This window comes from Pristis pectinata, chromosome 6 (assembly GCF_009764475.1).
Source record: "Pristis pectinata isolate sPriPec2 chromosome 6, sPriPec2.1.pri, whole genome shotgun sequence".
In the NCBI taxonomy this organism is placed as follows: domain Eukaryota; kingdom Metazoa; phylum Chordata; class Chondrichthyes; order Rhinopristiformes; family Pristidae; genus Pristis; species Pristis pectinata.
In genome coordinates this window covers 49,140,781-49,164,267 of record NC_067410.1, presented here as the reverse complement: position 1 = coordinate 49,164,267, position 23,487 = coordinate 49,140,781, and the positions used below count along the sequence as shown (strand labels likewise).

General features: G+C 44.4%; 1 protein-coding gene across 1 annotated transcript in view; it reads left to right on the top strand.

Moving 5' to 3' along the window:
- LOC127571378 (uncharacterized) overlaps nucleotides 1-23,487 on the top strand; it is a 44,920-nt gene that overhangs the window by 5,365 nt on the left and 16,068 nt on the right. Inside the window, exon 2 of the mRNA XM_052017692.1 lies at nucleotides 18,048-18,666. Coding sequence (XP_051873652.1) covers nucleotides 18,093-18,666 — 574 coding nt within the window. The 5' untranslated portion in view covers nucleotides 18,048-18,092. The remainder of the gene's footprint in view (nucleotides 1-18,047; nucleotides 18,667-23,487) is intronic.

Below are 23,487 nucleotides of genomic sequence, written 5' to 3'. Positions count from 1 at the left end.
AGACGTCCCAGACCCTGGCACCTGGGAGGCAACATACCATAGAACCATAGAACAATACAGCACAATACAGGCCCTTCGGCCCACCATGTTGTGCCGACCTTCAAACCACACCTAAGACTATCTAACCCCTTCCTCCCACATATCCCTCTATTTTAAATTCCTCCATATGCTTATCTAACAATCTCTTGAACTTGACCAACATATCAGCCTTCACCACCACCGCAGGCAGCGCATTCCATGCACCAACCACTCTCTGGGTGAAAAACATCCCTCTGACATCTCTCTTGAACTTTCCACCCATTACCTTAAAGCCATGCCCTCTTGTATTGAGCATTGGAGCCCTGGGAAAGAGGCGCTAGCTGTCCACTCTATCTATTCCTCTTAATATTTTGTATACCTCTATCATGTCTCCCCTCATCCTCCTTCTCTCCAATGAGTAAAGCCCTAGCTCCTTTAGTCTCTCCTCATAATCCATACTCTCTAATCCAGGCAGCATCCTGGTAAATCTCCTCTGCACCTTCTCCAACGCCTCCACATCCTTCCTATAATGAGGCGACCAGAACTGGACACAAATGTGGTCTAACCAGAGTTTTGTGTAGCTACAACATTACTTCGCGGCTCTTAAACTCGATCCCACAATTTATGAAAGCTAACATCCCATAAGCTTTCTTAACTACCCTATCCACCTGTGAGGCAACTTTCAGTGATCTGTGGATATGAACCCCCAGATCCCTCTGCTCCTCCACACTGCCCAGAATCCTGCCATTAACCTTGAACTCCATCTGCCACTTCTCAGCCCAGCTCTGCATCCTATCAATATCCCTCTGCAAGCTTCGACAGTCCTCCACACTATCCACAACACCACCGATCTTTGTGTCATCTGCAAACTTGCTAACCCACCCTTCTACCCCCTCATCTAAGTCATTAATAAATATCACAAAAAGTAGCGGTCCCAGAACTGATCCCTGTGGGACACCACTAGTCACAGCCCCCCAATCCGAATGCACTCCGTCCACCACAACCCTCTGCTTTCTACAGTCAAGCCAATTCTGAATCCACACGGCCAAGCCTCCCTGGATCCCTTGGCCTCTGACCTACTGAAGAAGCCTACCATGTGGAACCTTGTCAAACGCCTTACTAAAATCCATGTATACCACATCTACTACACTACCCTCATCAATCTTCCTGGTCACCTCCTCAAAGAACCCTATCAGTCTTGTGAGGCAAGATCTTCCCTTCACAAAGCCATGCTGGCTGTCCCTAATCAGTCCATGATTCTCTAAATGCTCATAGATCCTATCTCTTCGAATCCTTTCTAACAGATTACCCACCACCGACGTAAGGCTCACTGGTCTGTAATTCCCTGGACTATCCCTACTTCCTTTTTTGAATAAGGGGACAACATTCGCCACCCTCCAATCCTCCGGTACCATTCCCATGGCCAACGAGGACTGAAAGATCCTAGCCAACGGTTCAGCAATCTCCTCCCTCGCCTCACGTAGCAGCCTGGGGAATATTCCAGGGACTTATCTGTTCTAATATTTTCTAACAGCTCCAACACATCCTCTCTCTTGATATCTACATATTCTAGAACATTACCCTTACCAACACTGTCCTCAGCGTCATCAAGACCCCTCTCCTTGGTGAATACTGAAGAGAAGTATTCATTGAAAACCTCATCCACTTCCACAGCTTCCAGGCACATCCTTCCACCTTTGTCTTTAATCGGACCTACTCTAGCCATCCTTCTGCTCTTCACATACAAGATAAAAGCCTTGGGATTCTCCTTAACCCTACTTGCTAAAGCCTTTTCATGTCCCCTTCTTGCTCTTCTCAGCCCCTTCTTAAGTTCCTTTCTTGCTACTCTATATTCCTCATGAGCCCTATCTGATCCTTGTTGCTTACACCTTACATATGCTGCCTTCTTCTTCCTAACTAGTTGTTCCACCTCCCTTGTCACCCATGGTTCCTTCACCCTGCCATTCCTTCTCTGCCTCACGGGGACAAATTTATCCCTAACATCCTGCAAGAGATCCCTGAACATCGACCACATCTCCATAGTACATTTCCCTTCAAAAATGTCATCCCAATTTACACTCTCAAGTTCTCACCTTATAGCCCCATAATTTGCCTTTCCCCAATTAAATATCTTCCCATCCTCTTTGCTCCTATCTCTGTCCATGACAATGCCAAAGGTTATGGAGCAGTGGTTGCTGTCCCCCAAATGCTCACCCACCAAGAAATCTGTCACCTGACCCAGTTCATTACCTAAAACTAGATCTAATATGGCATTCCCTTTAGTCAGCCTGTCAACATACTGTGACAGGAATCCATCCTGGACACACTTAAACTCCACCCCATCTAAACCTTTGGCACTAAGCAGGTGCCAATCCATATTTGGGAAGTTGAAGTCTCCCACGATAATAACCCTGTTATTTTTGCATCTTTCCAAAATCTGCCTCCCAATCTGCTCCTCAGTATCTCTGCTGCTACCGGGGGGACCTCCAGAATACTCCCAGTAGAGTAACTGCTCCTTTCTTGTTCCTAACTTCCACCCATATTGACTCTAGAGAGGATCCTGCTACATTATCCACCCTTTCTGCAGCTGTAATAGTGTCCCTGACCAGTATCGCCACCCCTCCCCTCCTTCTCCCCCACTTCTCCCCCCCTCCTTATCCCTTTTAAAACTCTGAAAACCAGGAACATTCAATATCCATTCCTGCCCTGGTGTCAGCCATGTCTCTGTAATAGCCACAATATCGTAGTCCCAAGCTCTCAGTTCATCACCCTTATTCCTGATGCTTCTTGCATTTAAGTAAATGCACTTTAGTCCATCCACCTTTCTGCTTTTATAGCCTGTACTCTGCTTCTCCTTCCTCAAAGCCTCTCTACCAGTTAGATCTGACTTTTCCCCATCCCCTTCTTTCTCTGACCTATCCCTCTGGTTCCCATCCCCCTCGCAAACTAGTTTAAACCCTCCAGAACCACCCTAGTAAACCTGGCTGCAGGAATATTGGCCCCCCTCGGGTTCGGCTGTAACCCATCCTCTCTGTACAGGTCCCACCTTCCCCAGAAGAGATCCCAGTGATCCAAAAATCTAAAACCTTCCCTCCTGCACCAACTTCTCAGTCACGCATTTATTTGCCATCTCCTCCTATTCCTACCTTCACTATCACGTGGCACTGGCAGCAATCCCGAGATTACTACCCTTGAGGTCCTGTTCTTCAGCCTTCTGCCTAGCTCCCTAAACTCACTTTTCAGGACCCCATCCCTCTTCCTACCTATGTCGTTGGTACCAACATGAACCACGACTTCTGGCTGTTCTCCTTCCCGCTCAAGAATCCTGTGGACCTGATCAGAGACGTCCCGGACCCTGGCACCTGGGAGGCAACATACCATCCGGGATTCACGCTCACTGCCACAGAATCTCCCTTCTGTTTCCCTGACTATCGAGTCCCTTATCACTACTGCTTTCCTCTTCTCTTCCCTTCCTTTCTGAACAGCAGGACCGGTCTCAGTGCCAGAGACTTGGCTACTGCTGCTAGGTCCCTGCAGGTCATCCCCCTTAACAGCTTCCAAAGCGAAAAACCTGTTATTGAGGGAAACAGCCTTCGGGGTCCTCTGCTTTATCTGCTTGTTTGTTTTCTTTTTCCTTTTCCCTCCCCTGACAGTCACCCTTCCATCTACTTCCTGGACCCCAGAAGTACCTGCTCTAAGGGGGGTGACTGTCTCCCTATGTACAGTATCTACATAACCCCCTCCCTCCCTGATTCTCCACAGTGTTCGAAGCTGCAACTCCAGCTCATCAATTTTGAGCCGAAGTTCCTCCAGCCTCAAGCACACAGCAAGGTCCACGAACTCCCACACCACCATATCCTCCATCTGAACTAATTCTTTTTTTGTCCCCCTACCTAGTTTTTTCCTACTTAAAAGTTTATAACAAATAACAGGTAAACCTTACCTTTACTTACCAGCTACTCACCTGCCTCGCCCCTTTAAGCCTAAGCCCCTTGAGCCAAAGCCCAAAACACTCTGCTCCCTCTCACTCCGCTGCCCGCTCCAACACTGCCCACTAGATATGGCAGTCTTCTTTTTAATCTGTGTGCACGCTAACGACTGACGTTCCGCGCCTGTGCACTTACTCCCCGCTATCCCCGAAACCGTTAGAAGAAAAAAACTTATCTCTTTGGAACTCCTTGGCTGCTTCCGTTAGCTGGCCTCTCGCTCCCGATCCATCTGGGAGTCTCTTTCACATCCACAGAATCTCCTGTCTGCCCCCTTTACTATTGAATCCCCAATCACTACTGCTCTCCTCCCACCTTCCTTTCTGCACCACACAACTACGCTCAGTGCCAGAGACCCGGTCACTGTGGCTTTCCCCTGGTAGGTCATCCCCCCCCAACAGTATCCAAAGCAGTATACCTGTTTTTGAGGGGAATGACCACAGGGGTACTCTGCACTACCTGCCTATTCTCCTTCCTTCTCCTGACAGACACCCAGCTACCTGCCTCCTGCAGCTCAGGAGTGACTGCCTCCCTGTAGCTCTTATCTATGAATTCCTCATTCTCCCGTAGGAGCCGAAGTTCATCCAGCTGCATCTCCAGTTCCCTAACAGAGTCTGAAAGGAGCTGCAGCTGGATGCACCTCGTGCCGATGTAGCTATCAGGGAGACTGGAGGTCTCCCACATCTCACAAGATGAACACACCACTGACCCTGGGGCCATTCTAACTACTCTGGCCCGGCACTAAAGCGAAAAGCAAAGAAGGAAAGAAAGAAATAAACTTACCAGAGACTTACCTTAGCTTCCGCCTCTTCTCGCCAAAGCCTCATTCCCCCACTCTAACCCTGCTCCACTTACACAATGGCCACTCCACTTATACCTACCTTCCTTTAATTCGCTTCTGTTAATTAGCTAATCAACTATTAACAATTTGCATATGTGCCTCTTGTAGACTCTTGCAAGGTGAAACTCACAAGCACACGCACAGGGACTCACCTCCTTTCAAAGCTCCCGCTCCAAATCTCACTCCAACTCCTGACGCTGCAAGGTGAAACTCACAAACACACACACAGAGACAAAGATAGGAAAGTTATTGGAAAAAAATTCTGAGAGACTAGATTAATCTGTATTTGTAAGGATCCCAACCATCCAGGCCATGCTCTCTTCCCGTTGCTGCCATCAGGCAGGAGGTACAGGAACTACGAATTGACCAAATAGCTTCCTTTTGTGTCATAATAAGTAAGTTTCTGGGTTTTCTGCCAAAGTCATAGAGTCATATGGCACGGAAACAAGTCCTTTGGCCCACTATGTTGACCACCAATCAGCAGAGGGAGGACAATAGGTGTAGAAGTGCTTATAGCTAATTTAAGGATTGGTATCCACTGAAATGGGGCAGCTTTCTGCCATCTTAGCTGCAGACACAGGGGGAGCACTGCATAGGATTAGCAGAACTAACAAATCAATTTGAAAAGCAGTCAATGAAGGGAAGCACAAGCGTGGTAGAAATTATTACAGTTGGTCAATTCGTAGTTTTTTACTGACTTCAACCTTCCCTATGCTTCTACCTTAATCTCAATGTCTCCAGCTGCTAAATAAATCCAAATCAGTCATGATGGACTCCTCTACCCTTGCAGGTCAAGGTCACTGTCACTCCCACTGTCCTTGAGATATTCCAGATAGTGGTGATAATGGACCCTATGCCACATCTCACAGTGACTTGTTCACTGTAGCAATGTGGAGGCCACTGATGTTCTCTGTGCATTCACTTCAGCAGAGAACTTGAGGCTGAGCAGGTGGACAGATCTGCCACCATCATGAGCTTCCCCGAGATTCAGGAAGTGATACACTGCATTCACGTACCACTTCATGGTCCCCTCTTGAACCCAGAGCTTTTCAAGGATGACAGAGGCTAACACTCCCCATAGTCAGTGGCAGGTGTCCAGGGAGCTCACAAGATACATTCATCCTTTGGCTGCCAATCTTCCCTATGGTGTTTCAGGGTGGATTTTGGGGGATAAGAGCTATCCCCTTCTTCCTTGTCCTCTGGCTCCTGTTTGTGCTGCAGCCAGTGTAACTGAGTGCTGCCACAATGAAAGCCACTGCACAACCAGAATCCTACCAGCCTCCTCAAAATGAGATTCTGCTATCTGCAGTACTCCAGGTCTGTTCTCCAGTACACATCAGGCTGGGTTACTTACTATAGCCTTTAAGCCTCCAGGAAATGGAGGAGGAAGAGGACAAGAAGGAGGAGGAACAACTGGAAGATTAGCATTTGGCATAACAGGTGGCATGGGATGAAGACTGTGGTGGACAGCCTGAAAGGTGGTTCCTCTCTGGATGTAAACTCAAGGCAATTGAATTGTTCACAATTACTGTCCAATACCCCATTCCATACTCCCACATATCCACATCTATCACTGTACACAGGCACGGTAGTGTAGCGGTTAGCGTAATGCTTTATAGTGCCACCGACCCGGGTTCAAATCTGGCCACTGTCTGTAAGGAGTTTGTACATTCTCCCCATGTCTGCGTGTGTTTCCTCCGGGTGCTCCGGTTTCCTCCCACATTCCAAAGATGTACAGGTTAGGAAGTTGTGGGCATGCTATGTTGGCGCCAGAAGCATGGCGACACTTGTATTTCACTGAGTGTTTCGATGTACATGTGACTAATAAAGATATCTTATTTAGAACTAAGGGTAACAATGTCATATTTATTAACGTTTCGCAAATATGTGGTACTCTTCCCTTCAATCCCAATGAGTCACACATCAGAAACTACTGAGAGATTTCATGCCTGTCTGCAGACAGGTGCTCTGGAACAATAGACAAGGTGGATGTGACCTGTAAGTGTAGGACATACACGTTGAATGGTAGGGAACAGAGGGGTCTCGATATACAAGTCCAAGGATTATTGAAGGTTGCAGCACATGTAGATAATGTAGTGAAAAAGGCATATGGGGTACTTGCCTTCATTAGCTGGAGCATAGAAGATAAGTGCAGGGAGGTAATGGTACAACCTTATAAAACGTTGGTTAGACCACAGTTGGAGTACTGTCTACAATTCTGGTTGTCACATGATAGGAAGGGCGTGATTGCACTGGAGAATATAAAAGAGGAGATTCATCAAGATGTTGCCTGGGTTAGAGCATTTCAGCTATAAGGAGAGACTAGGTAGGTTGGATTTGCTTTCCTTGGAGTGAAGGAAGCTGAGGGGAGACCTGATAAATAGAGTCATACAGCATGGCTCAATATGTCTCTACTGACCAGTAGGGTCCCATCTGTATTAATCCCATCTTCCAGCACTTGGCCTGTAGCCACCTATGCCTAGGCAATTCACGTGCACCTCTAGACTTCTCTTAAGTGCTGTCAGTGACTCTGCTTCCAGCATTCACCTACACAATATATTCCAGGTACTCACTACTCTTGGTGTAAAAGGTCCCCCTCATATCCCTTCTTTATTTCTTACCCCTGAACCTAAATGTTTGTTCTCTAGTTTTATCTACCTCTGATATGGGGAATAGTTTCCTGCAGTCTACCCTATCTATACCCCTCATAATTTTATATCCCTTCAATCATCACCTCTGCTCCAGGGAAAACAGACCAAGCTTTTCCAGTCTGTCATCATAACTGAAAGGCTCCATCCCTTGCAACATCCAGAAGAATCTCCTCTGCACTCTATCTAGCGCTATCACATCTTTCCTATAGAACGGTGACCAGAACTGCACACAGTACTCCACCTGAGGTCTGACCAAGGTTTTATAAAGTTGGAGCATAACCGCCCTACTCTTGTATTCAATGTCCTGACTAATGAAGGCCAGCATCCCATATGCCTTCTTAACCACATTATGTACCTGTACTGTCACCTTCAAGGATCTTTGGACTTGTACACCATGGTCCCTCTGTTCCTCAATACTCCCTAGGACCTTACCATTTGTGTGTATGTCCTAGCCTCATTGCTTCTCACATCATTTCTCATTTATCTGGATTAAACTCCACCTGCCATTTCTCAGTCTATTTCATCAACACTTCAATATCACCCTGTAGCCTAAGACTACCCTCCACATTTCAACAACTCCACCAGTCTTAGTGTTTTCTGTGAACTTACAGATCATGCATCCTATATCCACATCCAAATTATTCACGTATATTACAAACAGCAAGGGTTCCTGCATTGATCCCGGTGGAACATCAGGCATCCAATCACAAAAACAACCCTCTGTCTTCTATTCCCAACCCAATTTTGCATCCAATTTATCAATTTGCCGTGGATCGCATAGGCCCTAACATTTTGGACCAGTCTCTCACATGCGATCTTGTCCAAGGCCTTACTAAGGTCCATGTAAATCACATCAGTTGCACTGCGCTCATCATTACACTGTTACTTTTTTTAAAAATTCAATCAGATTGGTCAGACAGGATCTGCCCTTGACAAAACCATGCTGGGTATCTCTAATTAGTCCCTGCCTTTCAAGTGACCATTAATCCTGTCCCTAAGAAGTTTTTCCAATAACTTCACTGCTACAACTGTTGGGCTCACAGGTCTGTAATTGCCAGGCTTTTCCATGCTGCCCTTCTTGAAAAGAGAGACCACATTTGCTGTTCTCCAGTCATCTGATACCTCACATGTGGCCAGCAATAGTTTAAAAACCCAATCAGAGCCCCATCAATCTCTTTCCACAGCAGTCTCGTCTCCCACAAGACTGCTGTGGAAAGAGCAGCAGTCTCACAGCAGTCTTGGATAAGTCTCATTTGGCCCTGGAGATTTATCCACATTTAAGCCTGCTATGGCATTGAGTACCTCTTCTATATTTATGAAGATTTGCACTAGAATTTCACCTACCCCTTCGCTGAATCTTTCAACTACAAAGTCAGTTTCCTTTGTAAATACTGGCGAAGAGTATTCATTTGGGACCTCACCTATACCTTCTGGCTCCACACAGAGATTACCCCTGTTGCCCTTAATGAGCCTTGCTTTTTCCCTAATAATTCTTTTGCCCTTAGTATACTTATAAAATGCTTTCAGATTCACCTTAAGCTGCCCGCTAGTAATATTTCATGACCCCTTTTTGCCTTCCTAATTTCCTTTTTAAGTGCATTCCTACACATTTTGTACAGTTAATGAAACTTCCCTGTATTTAGTCCTTTATACTTGCCATATGCTCCTTCCATCTTTGGTCTATCTACATACTTCATCAAAAAGCTCTCCTGGACATACATCAAAATTCTGCCCCCTCTGAGCCTTTAACGCTAAGGTGATCCTAGTTAGTATTCAAGAAACTGAAATCCTCTGGTACTATAACTCTATTTCTGTTACAGCTCTCTGCCATTTGCCTACATATCTGTTTCTCTATCTCCTGTTGACAGTTGGGAGGTCTGTAATACGCACCCAGCAAAGTGATGACACCCTTTTTGTTCCTAATCTCTACAGATATAGTCTCGTTTGAAGAACCTTTGAAGATATCCTTTCTCAATACTGAAGCAATACATTCCTTTGCTAACAGTGCAATACCACTTTCTCTTTTACATCCCTCTGTCTCGCCTGAAAATTCCCTGCCCCAGGACACTGGGTTGTTATTCCTGCCCATCTTTCAGCCATGTCTTAGTGGTTGCAACAATATTGTCCCACGTGGTAATTAAAGCGTTGAGTTCACCTACATTGCTAGTTATACTCCTTGGATTAAAATAGATGCAATTTAGCTTTGTTTTCCCTGATGTGTATGTACATCCCTGCTCTCCCTGCTGGACTTTTTCTCTTCTAGGTGACTGTACCTCCCCATCTGAACGTTTACTCTGAGCCCCATTCCCTTGCCAACTCAGTTTAAAACTTCCCCAACGGCACTACCAAACATCTCTGCAAGGTTGTTGGTCCCTTTTCAGTTTAGGTGCAACCCATCCCTCTTCCACAGATCCCACCTTCCCCAGAATCAGTCCCAATGATGCAGGAAACTAAAGCCCATCCCCCTGCAGCATCCCTTCAGCAACATATCCATCTGACCTATCCTTTTGTTCCTATACTCACTAACATGTGGTACCGAAAGTAGTCCAAAGATTACAACCTTTGATGTCCTGCTTGTTAAATGGTTACTTAGCTCCCTAAGCTCCTATTGCAGGACCTCATCCCTTCACCTACCTATGTCCCTGGTATCAACATGTACCACAACCACTTGCTGTTCACCATCCCCCTTCAGAATGTCCTGCAGTTGCTCCCAGACATTCTTAACCCCAGCACTAGGTAGGCAACAAACCAGGCCACAGGAACGCCTACCTGCTTCCCTTATGATAGAATACCTGAACAATATCGCTCTGTCAGTCTTTTTCTTTTTCAATCTTTTTATTAGTTTTCAAATTAATACAAATTAATATATAACATCAGTGTTTGTACATGTAATACAAAGAGATCGGAAGAACAATCATGGCATGGATAATCATAAAAAACAATTAAGTTTATAAAAAATTTGTAGATCCAACGATCTCTTAGTGAATGAATATAATATAAAAGAAAGGAAAGAAAAAGATTTATTATAAAATATAAAAGAAAAAAAATCCCCAAAACAATAAGAAAATTTATAAACAATATATCAAACCAAACTAAGCTAAAGAAAAAAAAATTCAAAAAAAAAACAAACAGAAAAAAAACTGGACTAAAATTTCTCAGTAGAAACAGAGCAGTATTATGTCGTCAACTCCATTCCTCTAAGTTGAACGGTTATTACAAGGGGATCTATATCGTGTGAAAATATTGAATAAATGGACTCCAAACTTCCTCAAATTTAAGCAAAGGATCAACAGTACCACTCCTAATTTTTTCCAAGTTTAAACATGATATAGTTTGAGAGAACCATTGAAAAGTAGTCGGGGGTATTGGATCCTTCCATTTAAGCAAAATGGATCGTTTGGCCATTAAGGTAACAAAGGCAATCATACGGTTAGCGGAGGCAGATAGATGGCCAGATTCTATCCTTGGTAATCCAAAAATTGCAGTGATAGGATGAGGTTGTAAATCAATCTTCAATACATTTGAAATAATATTAAAAATATCTTTCCAATATTTTTCCAAAAGAGGACAGGACCAAAACATATGTGTCAAAGAAGCCACATTCGATTTACATCTGTCACATATAGGATTTATATGTTGATAAAAACGAGCTAGCTTATCTTTTTACATATGGGTCCTGTGAACTACCTTAAACTGTATCAAAGAATGTCTGGCACACATTGAAGATGTATTAACTAAATTAAGAATTTTCTTCCAAGTCTCTGTAGGTATAGATGTCTGGAGTTCACTTTCCCATTCATTCTTAATTTTGTCCAGTGGTTCTGAACGAATTTTCATAGATTATTGCTATCAAGCCTTTCTGACAAGGATTAAAACCGAAAATTTTTTCCGTAATTTCAGTTTTGTAAGGTGTCAGAAAAGAGGGTATAGTAGCTTTTAAAATTTTTCTTATTTGCAAATATCGACAAAAGTGTGATCTAGGCAAATTGTATTTGTTAGACAATTGTTCAAAGGATGAAAAACAGTTATCAATGAATAAATCACAAAAACATACTATTCCCTTCCTTTTCCATATGGAAAACGCTGGATCAACTCTGGATGGATGAAAGAAATAATTAGATTGAATGGGACTTGATAGATTAAATTTATTCAATCCAAAAAATTTACAAAATTGAAGCCATATTCGTATTGTATGTTTAACATTTGGGTTAATCATATGTTTACTTAATTTGGTAAGTGCAAAAGGGAGTGGAGCTCCTAAAATAGAAACTAATGAAAATTCAGGTACTGATTGGGACTCAAGGTGTACCCAATTGGGGCGTTGAATTACATCTGAATCTTGTATCCAAAAAATTAAATATCTAATATTGATTGCCCAATAATATAATCTAAAGTTAGGCAAGGCCATACCACCATCCTTTTTTAGTTTTTGTAAATATTTCTTACTTAACCTTGGGTTTTTATTCTGCGAAATATATGAAAGAATTTTAGAATCAATAGTGTCAAAAAAAGATTTCGGAACAAAAGCCGGAATTGCTTGAAATAAATATAAAAATTTTGGTAAAATATTCATCTTAACCACATTAATTCGGCCTACCAATGATAGAGACAGTGGGGACCATTTAGTAAATAATTGTTTAACATGGTCAATTAAAGGTAGTAGATTAGCTTTAAATAAGTCCTTATGTCTCTTGGTAATTTTAACACCTAAGTACATAAAATAGTCAGTTACCAATCTAAAAGGTAATTGGCTATAAATTGGGATTTATGTATTTAATGGTAAAAGTTCACTCTTATTAAAATATAATCTATAGCCAGAAAAAACACTAAACTGATCTAATAGTGATAGTACTGCAGGGATAGATTCCTCCGGATTAGAAATATAAAGTAACAGGTCATCTGCGTAAAGAGATATCTTATGAATCTTCTGTCCACGAGTAATACCACATATATTTGAAGAATCCCGAAGTGAAATACCAAAGGTTCTAAAGCAATATCAAATAATAAAGGACTTAACGGGCAGCCTTGTCTAGTACCTCGAAAAAGCCGAAACAAAGGAGATCTTTGATTATTAGCAAGCATTGAAGCCATAGGTGCATAATAAATCATTTTAATTGCAGATATAAATTTAGGACTAAAGTTAAATTTTTTAAGTGTACTGAATGGATAGTCCCATTCGACTCTGTCAAGCGCCTTTTCGGCATCTAGTGAAACAACACATTCTGGAATTTGGGATGAAGGGGTATATATAATATTCATTAATCTTCTAATATTAAAATGTAGATAACGATTCTGAATAAATCCTGTCTGGTCTTCAGAGATAATTTGTGGAAGAACCTTTTCCAATCTAAAGGCCAATATTTTGGAAAATATTTTGGAATCTACATTTAATAAATTTAATAAGATGCACAATCAGTGGGATCTTTATCCTTTTTAAGAATTAAAGAAATAGTTGCTTCATAAAAAGATTGTGGTAGTTTACCCACGGATAGGGCATCTTTAAAAATTTTGGCTAACCAGGGAACAAGAATATCAGAAAAGGATTTAAAAAATTCGGCTGTATATCCGTCAGGGCCGGGTGCTTTACCCAAATTCATTGAAAATATTACTTTCTTTATTTCTTCCTCCGAAGTGGAAGCATCTAATGTAGAGCGTTCATTTAAAGATAATTGGGGAGTCTTCAAATCTCTTAAAAATTCACGTATTAAAGTAGGATCCTCAGGGGATTCTGATTGGTATAAAGAAGAATAAAATTCTTGAAAGGATTTGTTCATTTGAACTTGATCTATCGTGTAGGTACCATCTGGTTTATGAATTTTATTAATCTGATGTTTGGATATAGTAGCTTTCAATTGGTTGGCCAATAATTTACCAGATTTGCCACCATGTATATAAAATTAACTTTTGTTTTTAAGTAGTAGATTTTCAATTGAAGATGTTAATAATAAACTATGTTGTAGTTGGAGTTCTGTTCTCTTTTTAAAAAGCTCCAGATTAGGAGTAACAGAATATGTTTTATCGATTTCTTTTATCTTGTCAGCCAATATACGTATTTCGTTATTAGTTCGTTTTTTCAATCCAGCGGAATATGAAATAATTTGACCACGGATGTATGCTTTAAACATATCCCATATTATCCCACTGGAGATTTCTTCAGTAAAATTAGTTAAAAAGAAAAATGAAATCTGTTCTTCAATAAATTGGATGAAATCTAAGTCTTGTAATAGCGAAGGGTTCAATCGCCATTGTCTGATGTCAAAGGATAGATCTGGTAATTTAATTGATAATCTCAATGGTGCATGATCAGAAATGGCAATTGCATCATATTTGCAGTCCATTATAAGTGGAGCTAGTCTAGCATCAATAAAAAAATAATCAATCCTCAAGTAATTATGGTAGACATGAGAAAAGAATGAAAATTCTTTATCAAATGGGTGTAGAAATCTCCAAACATCTAAGATTCCGGATTCAACTAAAAAGGAATTAATAAAGACAGCGGATTTGTTTGGAAGTGTAGGATTTGACACAGATCTATCCATCGAAGGGTTTAGACAGCAGTTAAAATCTCCACCCATAATCACAGTGTATTCATTTAAATTAGGAAATAATGCAAACAATTGTTTAAAAAATTCAGGGTTATCTACATTGGGTGCATAACCATTAACCATAACAATTTTTTTATTATGAAGTAGACCAGTAATTAATAAAAATCTACCATTTGGGTCTGATATTGTCTCATGATGGACAAATGAAATTGAGGAGTCTATAAAAATAGAACCTCCTTTCACCTTTGCTTGTGAATTTGAATGGAACTGTTGACCCCTCCAAAATCTAAAAAAAACGTTGATTATCTTTCTTCCTGGTGTGAGTCTCCTGAACAAAAATGATCTGAGCATTTAACCTATGAAAAACTTTAAAGATCTTCTTGCGTTTAAGCAAATTGTTTAAGCCGTTAACATTCCATGAAATAAAATTAATAGTCTTATCCATTTTAACAGATTAAAAAACATATGGTATGTAAAGGGTTAATCTTGGTATATACGGATCTTACCAACAGGAAGAAGTAAAAAAGTTCAAAGAGGAAGCGAATATGACGACAATTTAGAAAAATTTGTAGTTTAGCCCAGAAAAAAAAACTAAAAAACAGCCCCACCCCCCTCCCCCAACAGCCCGAAAACTGGCCAATAGACAGCCAGAAAGCTACCCTCTAATTGAATTAACCCCAATTCTATTGCTGGCAGTAGTCCAAATTAACAAATATATAAACCACTCATGTTTAGACTAAGAATGAACAAGATAACCCAAACAGAAATATCGAAATAACAACAAAGCTGTGGAATTAAAACAGAGCCAAAGGGCATTAACAGTCAACATTTAAAGAATACAGTTTAATAATTATCTCAGAGAGAAAGCAAAGTCATTGGTTAAATTCTTAATTATAATAAAAACAAAACATTAAAAATATTAAAAGAAGAAAAAAAGAGGTTTAAATCTAAAAATTAATTAGATAATAAAGTGAGTAAGTCGTAAATCAAAGGAAAAACACTGTACCTCTTCCGCATTTCTTAGCTTTTAAAATTAAAAGCTAGTTCAAAAGAAATTTCTCGGCTTCTTGGATAGATTTAAATCGTTTACGAGATTTATCAGGCAGTGTAATTCGCAGCCTTGCTGGGAATAATAATGCAGGATGATAATTGCTTTGATAGAGACAAGCCATAATTGGTTTGTAGGTCAGCCTTTCTTTCATAACTTCTGGGGCATAATCTTCAACTATTCAAAACTTCCATTGTTTAAATTGAATCATTCCACGTTGACGAGCGGTACAAATCAAGAGTTCCTTGATGCTGACAAAATGAGATCTCAAAATTACTGGCCGAAGTTTTTGATCCAGAGTAGGTTTGAATCTTAATGCTCTATGAGCTCTGGCCAGAATGGGGTCAGCAGGGAACATATCAGAACCGAACACATTGACCAAAAGTTTAGAAAAGAATTCCGTAGTGTTACCAGTCTCGGGGTCTTCTGGAAAATTGATAATTCTTAAATTTTTCCTCCTGCTGCATCCTTCCAGGTCGATGATCCTCTGTTGTTGCTTTTCCAGGTTTTGCTTGGTCGTAATTAAAGCTTTTTCAAGTGAATGAAGTTTGGCATCTCTCCCTTTACCAGCTTGGTCGAGTTCAGCAATTAGTTGCATTTGTTTGGCATTCTCCTGGATAAGAGTATTTTGTTTTTCTTCAAAGTCCTGTAAAATGGACTTCAATTCAGCAAAGCTCCGGTCAAACTTTCTATCCAGATTAGAAATAGCTTCCAAAGTAGGTTGGTCACCATTACCTTTACCATTAGCTGACGCTTTAGATCTGGTAATCATTTTAGCAGTTAGAAATCAAAATTAAACTTGTGCCAGTATTGTAAAAGACTTATTAAAGAGTGGTAAATAATAGATTGAAAAGTGCTTGGACCAAAGCCAAGTTATGACTTAGTCCATCAAGCACCACCAACAGACTCCTCCCGCTCTGTCAGTCTTATTCTTCCCATTCTCTACAGGAAATGGTGAATTGAGCTGGGCTGTGCTGCCATTTTCTCCGGGAGGCCATCCCCCCCAACAGTAATCAACACGGTATAACTGTTTGAGAAGCAAATGACCACAGGGGACTCCTGCGCCACCTGCCTGCTCTTACAGTATTTTGCAGTGGTCACCCATTTCATCTCTGTTAGTACCTATGGAGTGATCAGCTCACTAAACGTACTATCCACTATGTTTTCTGCATCGTGGATACTCTGCAGCAAGTCCAGCTGCAGCTCCAACTGCTCGATGCGGTCTGACAGGAGCTACAGCTGATCATACTTCCCACGGGCATAGTCACCAGGGACACTGGAAATGTTCCTGATCTCCCACATCCTGCTGGAGGAACATACCACTGCCTGAGCTTCCATATCCTTTATTCCAGCCCTTTCTACTAAGAAATAGAAGAGAACAAAAGAAGCTTACCTTGTCACTACTCACCCTCCTCACTGAAGCCCAAAAATTATTTAAAATCATGAGAAACCCATCTTCATTGGTGGGTGCAGCATTACTGTGCCATTTATGCAAAGAGAATTCCCAAAAAATGTGGATGCATGCAGAGCACGTTGCACTCAAGAATGCTGAATACTTCAAGGGACTTGTTTGTGAATGATGTTATCATAATGATCTGGCACAGCAGAACTGATCCAACTGTACCTATTTTTATGGCATCCCTCAGCTATAAAATTAGGGCCCGACCCAAACCTCAATGGTTTATGTCCACATACACCTGAACTAAGGAAATAGTGGCATATACTGTCCTGTCAGGCTGGAGTCTGATCCAGGCTCTTCTCTACAGACCATGTTAATACAGATGTATCACCAGCACTGGTGTCTCTCAGCATAATCAGGTGATTCAGGTGGAAGGAGAAGACCAGGAAGCCATTGAAGAGGATCCTATGACATAGGACTTGTGGTATCAAGAGCTTTATAATAAATTTTGTAGCAAACATCCATGATCTGCAGATGGTCAAGGATACTGCATGATGGTTCCTCACCTTATCAGAGAATTAGTTGCTTGTAGGTTGCATTAGCTCCTCCAGCAATGAATGCCGAGTTTGTATTAAATTTACCTTGACCTTCCAGTGTCCTTGCAATGAATGGCTGCTTCTAACTGTACTTATACTCTTAATCAAAAATTTAGGGCCACATGGCTACTCACCACTCGTCATCGGAGAGCATCATAAATTTATTTAATCCCAAAGCTGAGAAGCAGTAAGACATCTCCATATCAGTGGAGACTCTGGATACATCTTGCATATTACTCACTCTTAGTGACTTTTAAGGCTGCTCCATGGTGTCTGTACTTTCATTGACAAACAATTGAAGGATCAAAGTTACAGTGAGGAACTATATTATACAATGTGTGACTTATCTCTCACAGGCTTCTTACCAACTCTATCAGCAATCACTACTGGATTCTTAATACTTGAATAAAAGGATTCACATATAACATGATGAAATAAGACAAAATGCGATTAGTAATACTTTATCAATTGCTGTTAATTACCCTAGTGCTTTCTTCTTGTGCTTGTTTTGCAGTTTGGCTTTACAGGCCAATGACTACATTATTATGTTTACTGTAGTAGTTGATGGCAGACTTCTTCCTTACACTTGTGGAGACAAATGCCTGTGATGGATGCCTGTGGTGAGCTCTTGTCCCAGAAGAGCCAATATCCTAGACAAGAGCTCATTGTAGGTATCCTTCACAGACATCTGTTGTTCTGTGGCGACCCACTTTCGACGTAGGCGAACCGGCTTGGAAAATGGTGCGCGTGTCGGCAGAGAGGCCAGCCACAAAATGGCACTGGGCCACCTTCTTCACCAGCGAGGGGAGAAAGCCCGCAAGCGGGAAGAGGTTTTGGTGACGCACCTCTGACGTCATTGCCGCCCGGAGAGGGCAGGAACTTAACTGCTTAAGGCCAGCGCGGCATAGTTTGGAATAAACCAGTCTCGAGTGCAACCTACAGACTGCATGTCATTATTTCTAGCTCAGTGCATAGCCCATCGCTACATTGGTGACCCCGACGGTCCAAATGGGATTTGGACCGAAGATGATCAACTCTTTATCTGTTCACGCAGTTTCGCTAAAACTGCCAACCTTCTGGACGCTGCGACCACGCCTGTGGTTTGACCAAGCAGAGGCCCAGTTCCAGATTCGGCAGCTATCTTCCGATTCCACGCGTTACTATTATGTGGTGAGCTCCCTTGACCAGGAGACAGCCGCCCAGGTTGAGGATTTCATACAGTTGCCCCCGGATGAAGGCAAATATGCAGCATTCAAAGCGTGGCTCATAAGGACCTTCAGCCTCTCACGGCAGGAGCGAGGTGTCCGCTTGCTGCACCTGGACAGTTTGGGAGACAGGCCGCCGTCAGCATTAATGAATGAGATGCTGGCCCTGGCTGAAGGACACAAGCCCTGCCTCATGTTCGAGCAGGCGTTCCTAGAGCAACTGCCCAAGGACATACATCTGCTACTGGCCGATGCAGATTTCAGTGACCCCAGGAAGGTGGCGGCCCAAGCAGACATGCTGTGGAAAGCCAAGAGGGAAAGCGGGGCGTCCGTCAGACAGATTACCAAGCCACGTGCGCAATGGCAGGCCAGACCAGGCCCGGCAACGGAGCACACACAACCCAGAGGCAGGAGTGAGGAGGCCAATGTACAGTGGTGTTTCTACCACCAGCAGTGGGGCACAGAAGTCCGCCGGTGTTGCCCGCCCTACGAGTTCCTGGGAAACGCCAAGGCCAGCCGCCGCTAATGGCTACAGTGGCTGGCCACCAGGACAGCCTCCTGTACGTCTAGGACAAACAGTCAGGATGCCGCTTCTTGGTCAACACCGGAGCGGAAATCAGCGTCTTATCCCTGACGGGGTACAACACCAGCAACAGGGAGCTGGGACCCACCCTGAGGGCTGCAAACGGCAGCACGATACAGACCTACGGCACCCGCACTGTGCAGCTGCAGTTTGGCGCCAGCCGTTTCACATGGGAGTTCACACTGGCCGCCGTGGCCCAACCACTCCTGGGGGCGGACTTCTTGCGAGCTCACAGCCTACTGGTCAACTTGCACGGGAAAAGACTGGTCCATGCCAAGACTTTCCAGACGTTCTCCCTGGGCGAAGCCAAGTTGCCGGCCCCACACCTGGACTCCATCACGCTGTCGGACAACGAATTCACCAGAATCCTGGTGGACTTCCCATCGGTTCTGGCACCGCAGTTCACGGCAGCCATACCCAGACATGGATTACAGCACCACATTCCGACCAAGGGACCACCCCTCCACGCCCGCGCATGACAGCTTCCCCTGGACAAGCTCCGCCTGGCGAAGGAGGAGTTCAAGAGGATGGAGGAATTGGGGATCGTACAGAGGTCTGACAGCCCATGGGCCTCCCCCCTGCACATGGTGCCCAAAGCAGCCAGGGGCTGGAGACCATGCGGCGATTACCATAGACTGAACGAGGCTACAACCCCAGACCGCTATCCCATGCCGCACATACAGGACTTTGCAGCAAACCTGCACGAGGCAAGCGTCTTTTCCAAAGTGGACCTCGTCCGGGGATACCATCAAATCCCGGTACACCCTGAAGGCATCCCCAAGACAGCACTCATTCGGCCTGTTCGAGTTCCTCTGAATGCCATTCGGCCTGAAGAATGCTGCACAGATGTTCCAGCCGCTAATGGATGCAGTGGGACGCAACCTGGACTTCGCGTTCATCTATTTGGACGACATCCTCATAGCCAGCAGTAATCGTCAGGAGCATCTGTCCCACCTCTGCCAGCTCTACTCCCACCTGTGTGATTTTGGCCTCACGATCAACCCAGCCAAATGCCAGTTCGGACTCGACACATCGACTTCCTGGGCCACAGGATTACCAAAGACAGAGCAACACCCCTGCCTGCCAAGGTAGACGCGATCCGCCACTTTGCCCGGCCCAACACAGTCAAAGGCTTGCAGAAGTTCGTTGGTATGGTCAACTTCTACCGCCGTTTCCTCCCCTCAGCAACCCGTGTCATGGGCCCTTTGTTCACCCTGATGTCGGGTAAAGGCAAGGACATTACTTGGGACGAAGAGGCTGCGGCCGCTTTCGTCAAAGCCAAGGAAGCCTTGGCAGACGCCGCGATGCTGGTGCACCCCAGAACAGACGTTCCAACCACCCTCACAGTGGACATGTCCAACACTGCAGTCGGTGGGGTGCTGGAGCAACTCATCGAGGGGCGCTGGCAACCCCTGGCGTTCTTCACCAGGCACCTGCGGCAACCCGAACTCAAGTACAGTATTTTCGACCAGGAACTGTTGGCACTATATCTGGCAATCCAACATTTCAGGTACTTCTTAGAGGGCAGGCCGTTCATCGCATTCATGGACCACAAACCATTGACCTTCCCGTTCATGAAGGTATCCGATCCCTGGTTGGCCCGCCAGCAGCGACATCTGTCCTACATCTCCGAGTACACGACGGACATCCAGCATGTCTCGGGAAAGGACAATGTCGTGGCGGATGCACTCTCCAGACCAGCTATCTAGGCCCTGTCACAGGGGATGGACTATGCAGCACCGGCGGAGGCGCAGGAGATGGACGACGGGTTGCCCAGCTACAGGACCGCAGTCTCAGGTTTGCAGCTGCAAGACTTCCTAGTAGGCCCAGGTGGGAGGACCCTCCTGTGTGACGTGGCTACTGGCCAACCTCGTCCCATCGTCCCGGCAGCCTGGCGGCAGCAAGTTTTCAACTCCATGCATGGCTTGGCACATCCATCTATCAGGACAACCGTCCGGATGGTCTCCAGCAGGTTCATGTGGCACGGACTTCACAAACAGGTCAGCGAATGGGCCAAAGTGTGCACGCAGTGTCAAGCAGCCAAGGTGAGGCGGCACACCAAAGCCCCACCGCAGCAGTTTGAACCCATCTGCCAGAGGTTCGACCACATTCACGTGGATGTCATGGGGCCCCTGCCAGTGTCGCGAGGAGTGCGGTTCCTCCTAATTATGGTAGACCGGTTCACGAGATGGCCAGAGGCGGCCCCGCTCACTGACACCACCGCCGATTCCTGCACCCGAGCGCTGATTGCAACCTGGGTAGCACGCTTCAGGGTACCGGCCCACATTACCTCCAACAGAGGCGCCCAGTTCACCTCCAGCCTGTGGTTGGCTGTGGCCAGCCTGTTGGGAGCATGGTTACACCACACAACTGCCTACCACCCACAGTCGAATGGACTAGTGGAACGCTTCCGCCGTCACTTGAAGTCGGCTCTCATGGCCCACCTGAACGGGCCTAACTGGGTGGACGAGCTTCCCTGGGTCCTACTCGGAATCCACACAGCACCCAAAGAGGATCTGCACACTTCATTGGCTGAGCTGGTGTACGGCGCACCCCTGGTCGTCCCAGGAGAGTTCATACCAGCCCCAAGGGGGCAAGAGGAAGAACCCACAGCAGTCCTGGACAGACTACGCAAGAGGCTCGGCAACCTGGACCCCGTACCAACTTCACAGCACGGACAGATCCCGACCTGCAGACCCAAAGACCTGCAGAACTGTAAGTTTGTATTTGTACGAAGGGGAGCATACTGGACACTGCTACAGCGGCTGTACGAGGGGCCGTTCAAGGTGCTCAGGAACAACAGGTCCATGTACGTTCTAGACATCGGGGGGAAAGAGGAGGTTTTCACGGTGGACTGGCTTAAACCGGCCCATGTGGACTTGGCACAGCCGGTCAAGGTTCAGGCTCTGCGGTGCAGAGGCAGACCGCCCAAACAGCGACCGATCCAGACTGTGGACTTTGGGGGGTGTATCGCCAGTTCTGGGTGGGGGGAGCTTAATTGCTTAAAGCCAGCGCGACAAAGTTTGGAATAAACCAGTCTCGAGTGCAACCTACAGACTGCGTGTCATTATTTCTAGCTCAGTGCGTAGCCCATCGCTACAGTTCCAACATTTAAGGCTGCATCATGGAATAGCTGCTTGTACAGCAAAGGCAAGGGCATTGTAAACAGTAATAGGAGGAGAAATGTTGGTGTCCTGAGGGGGCAGCACTGTTATGCTCAGCAGTGCCAATGGAACTCTAACATTACCAGGCAGACAATGAGTTGTGGAGTCTCCAGACCCATGATAAATAGCAAAACAGCTATCTCTTCTCTGAAGGCTACAGTCTTCAACTCCTCCTCCCAGAACATCAGTCCACTCTTGCTTGAGACCAATCCATTCCTGACTAGTGTTTGTCTCTTCTCTCATGTTGGGTGGTGGCAGAGATTTGACTGGATCACCCTAGGGCTCTACAGAGGCCTGAAAACTGTAAGTGTTGCAGCTACCTCCTTACTATGTAAAGGATGGTATCTTTTTCCAACATTGCTCCATATCACAGGGTACCATTCCTTGTGTGACTTCTCCAAACATGCACAGAATTGGTGAATGCTGCATTAATGTTTATTTTCTATGTGGTGCTTGCTGTTTGCGCATTGCAATGATGAATTTCTAGCTATAAAATATTTTTCTTGCGTGTGGCCATTTGAGCAGCAGGTTAAAGTTGTGTGATGAGTTTGTAGATCAAAGAGCATGGAAACAGGCCCTTTGGCTCAACTCGTCCATGCTGACTGTGTTGCCAACAGCGAGCTATTCCAATCTAACCGTATTTCGCCCATAACCCTTTAAACCTCTCCTATCCATGTACTTACCTAGATGGCTTTTAAATGTTGCTAACATGCCCGCCTCAACCACTATTTCTGGCAGCTCATTCCAAATACGCACCATCCTTTGCATGCAGAAGCTGTCCTTGATGTCTCTTTTAAATTTCTTGCCTCTGATCTTAAACCTATGCCTCTTGTTTTTAGCACCCCCTCCCTGAGAAAAAGACTACGTGCTTTCACCATGTCTATGTCCCTCATAATCTTATATACCTCCTTCAGGTCACCCCTCAATCACCTATGTTCCAGGAAATAAAGTCCTAGTCTATGCAACCTCTTCTTGTAACTCAGGCCCCTAAGTCCAGGCAACATCCTGATAAATCTTTTCTGCACTCTTTCTAGTTTAATAACATCTTTCCTATAATAGGGTGACCAAAACAGTACACAGTACTCCATGTGCAATCTCTTATATAACTGCAACATAACTTCCCAATTCCTAATACTCAATGCCCTGACTGATGAAAAGCCAGCATGCCAAACACCTTCTTCAAAACCCTATCTACCTGTGACACTGCTTTCAGCGAACTATGCACTTACACTCCTAGGTCCTTCTGCTCCATAACACTCCCCAGGGCCCTACCATTCACTGTACTAGTCCTACCCTGGTTTGATCTCCCAGAATGCAATACCTCACATTTATCTGGATTGAAAGCCATTTGCCAATCCTCAGCCCACTTACCTAGCTGATCAAGATCCCCCTTTAATTTTGCATAACCTTCTACACTGTCTACAACACCACCTATTTTAGTATCATCTTCA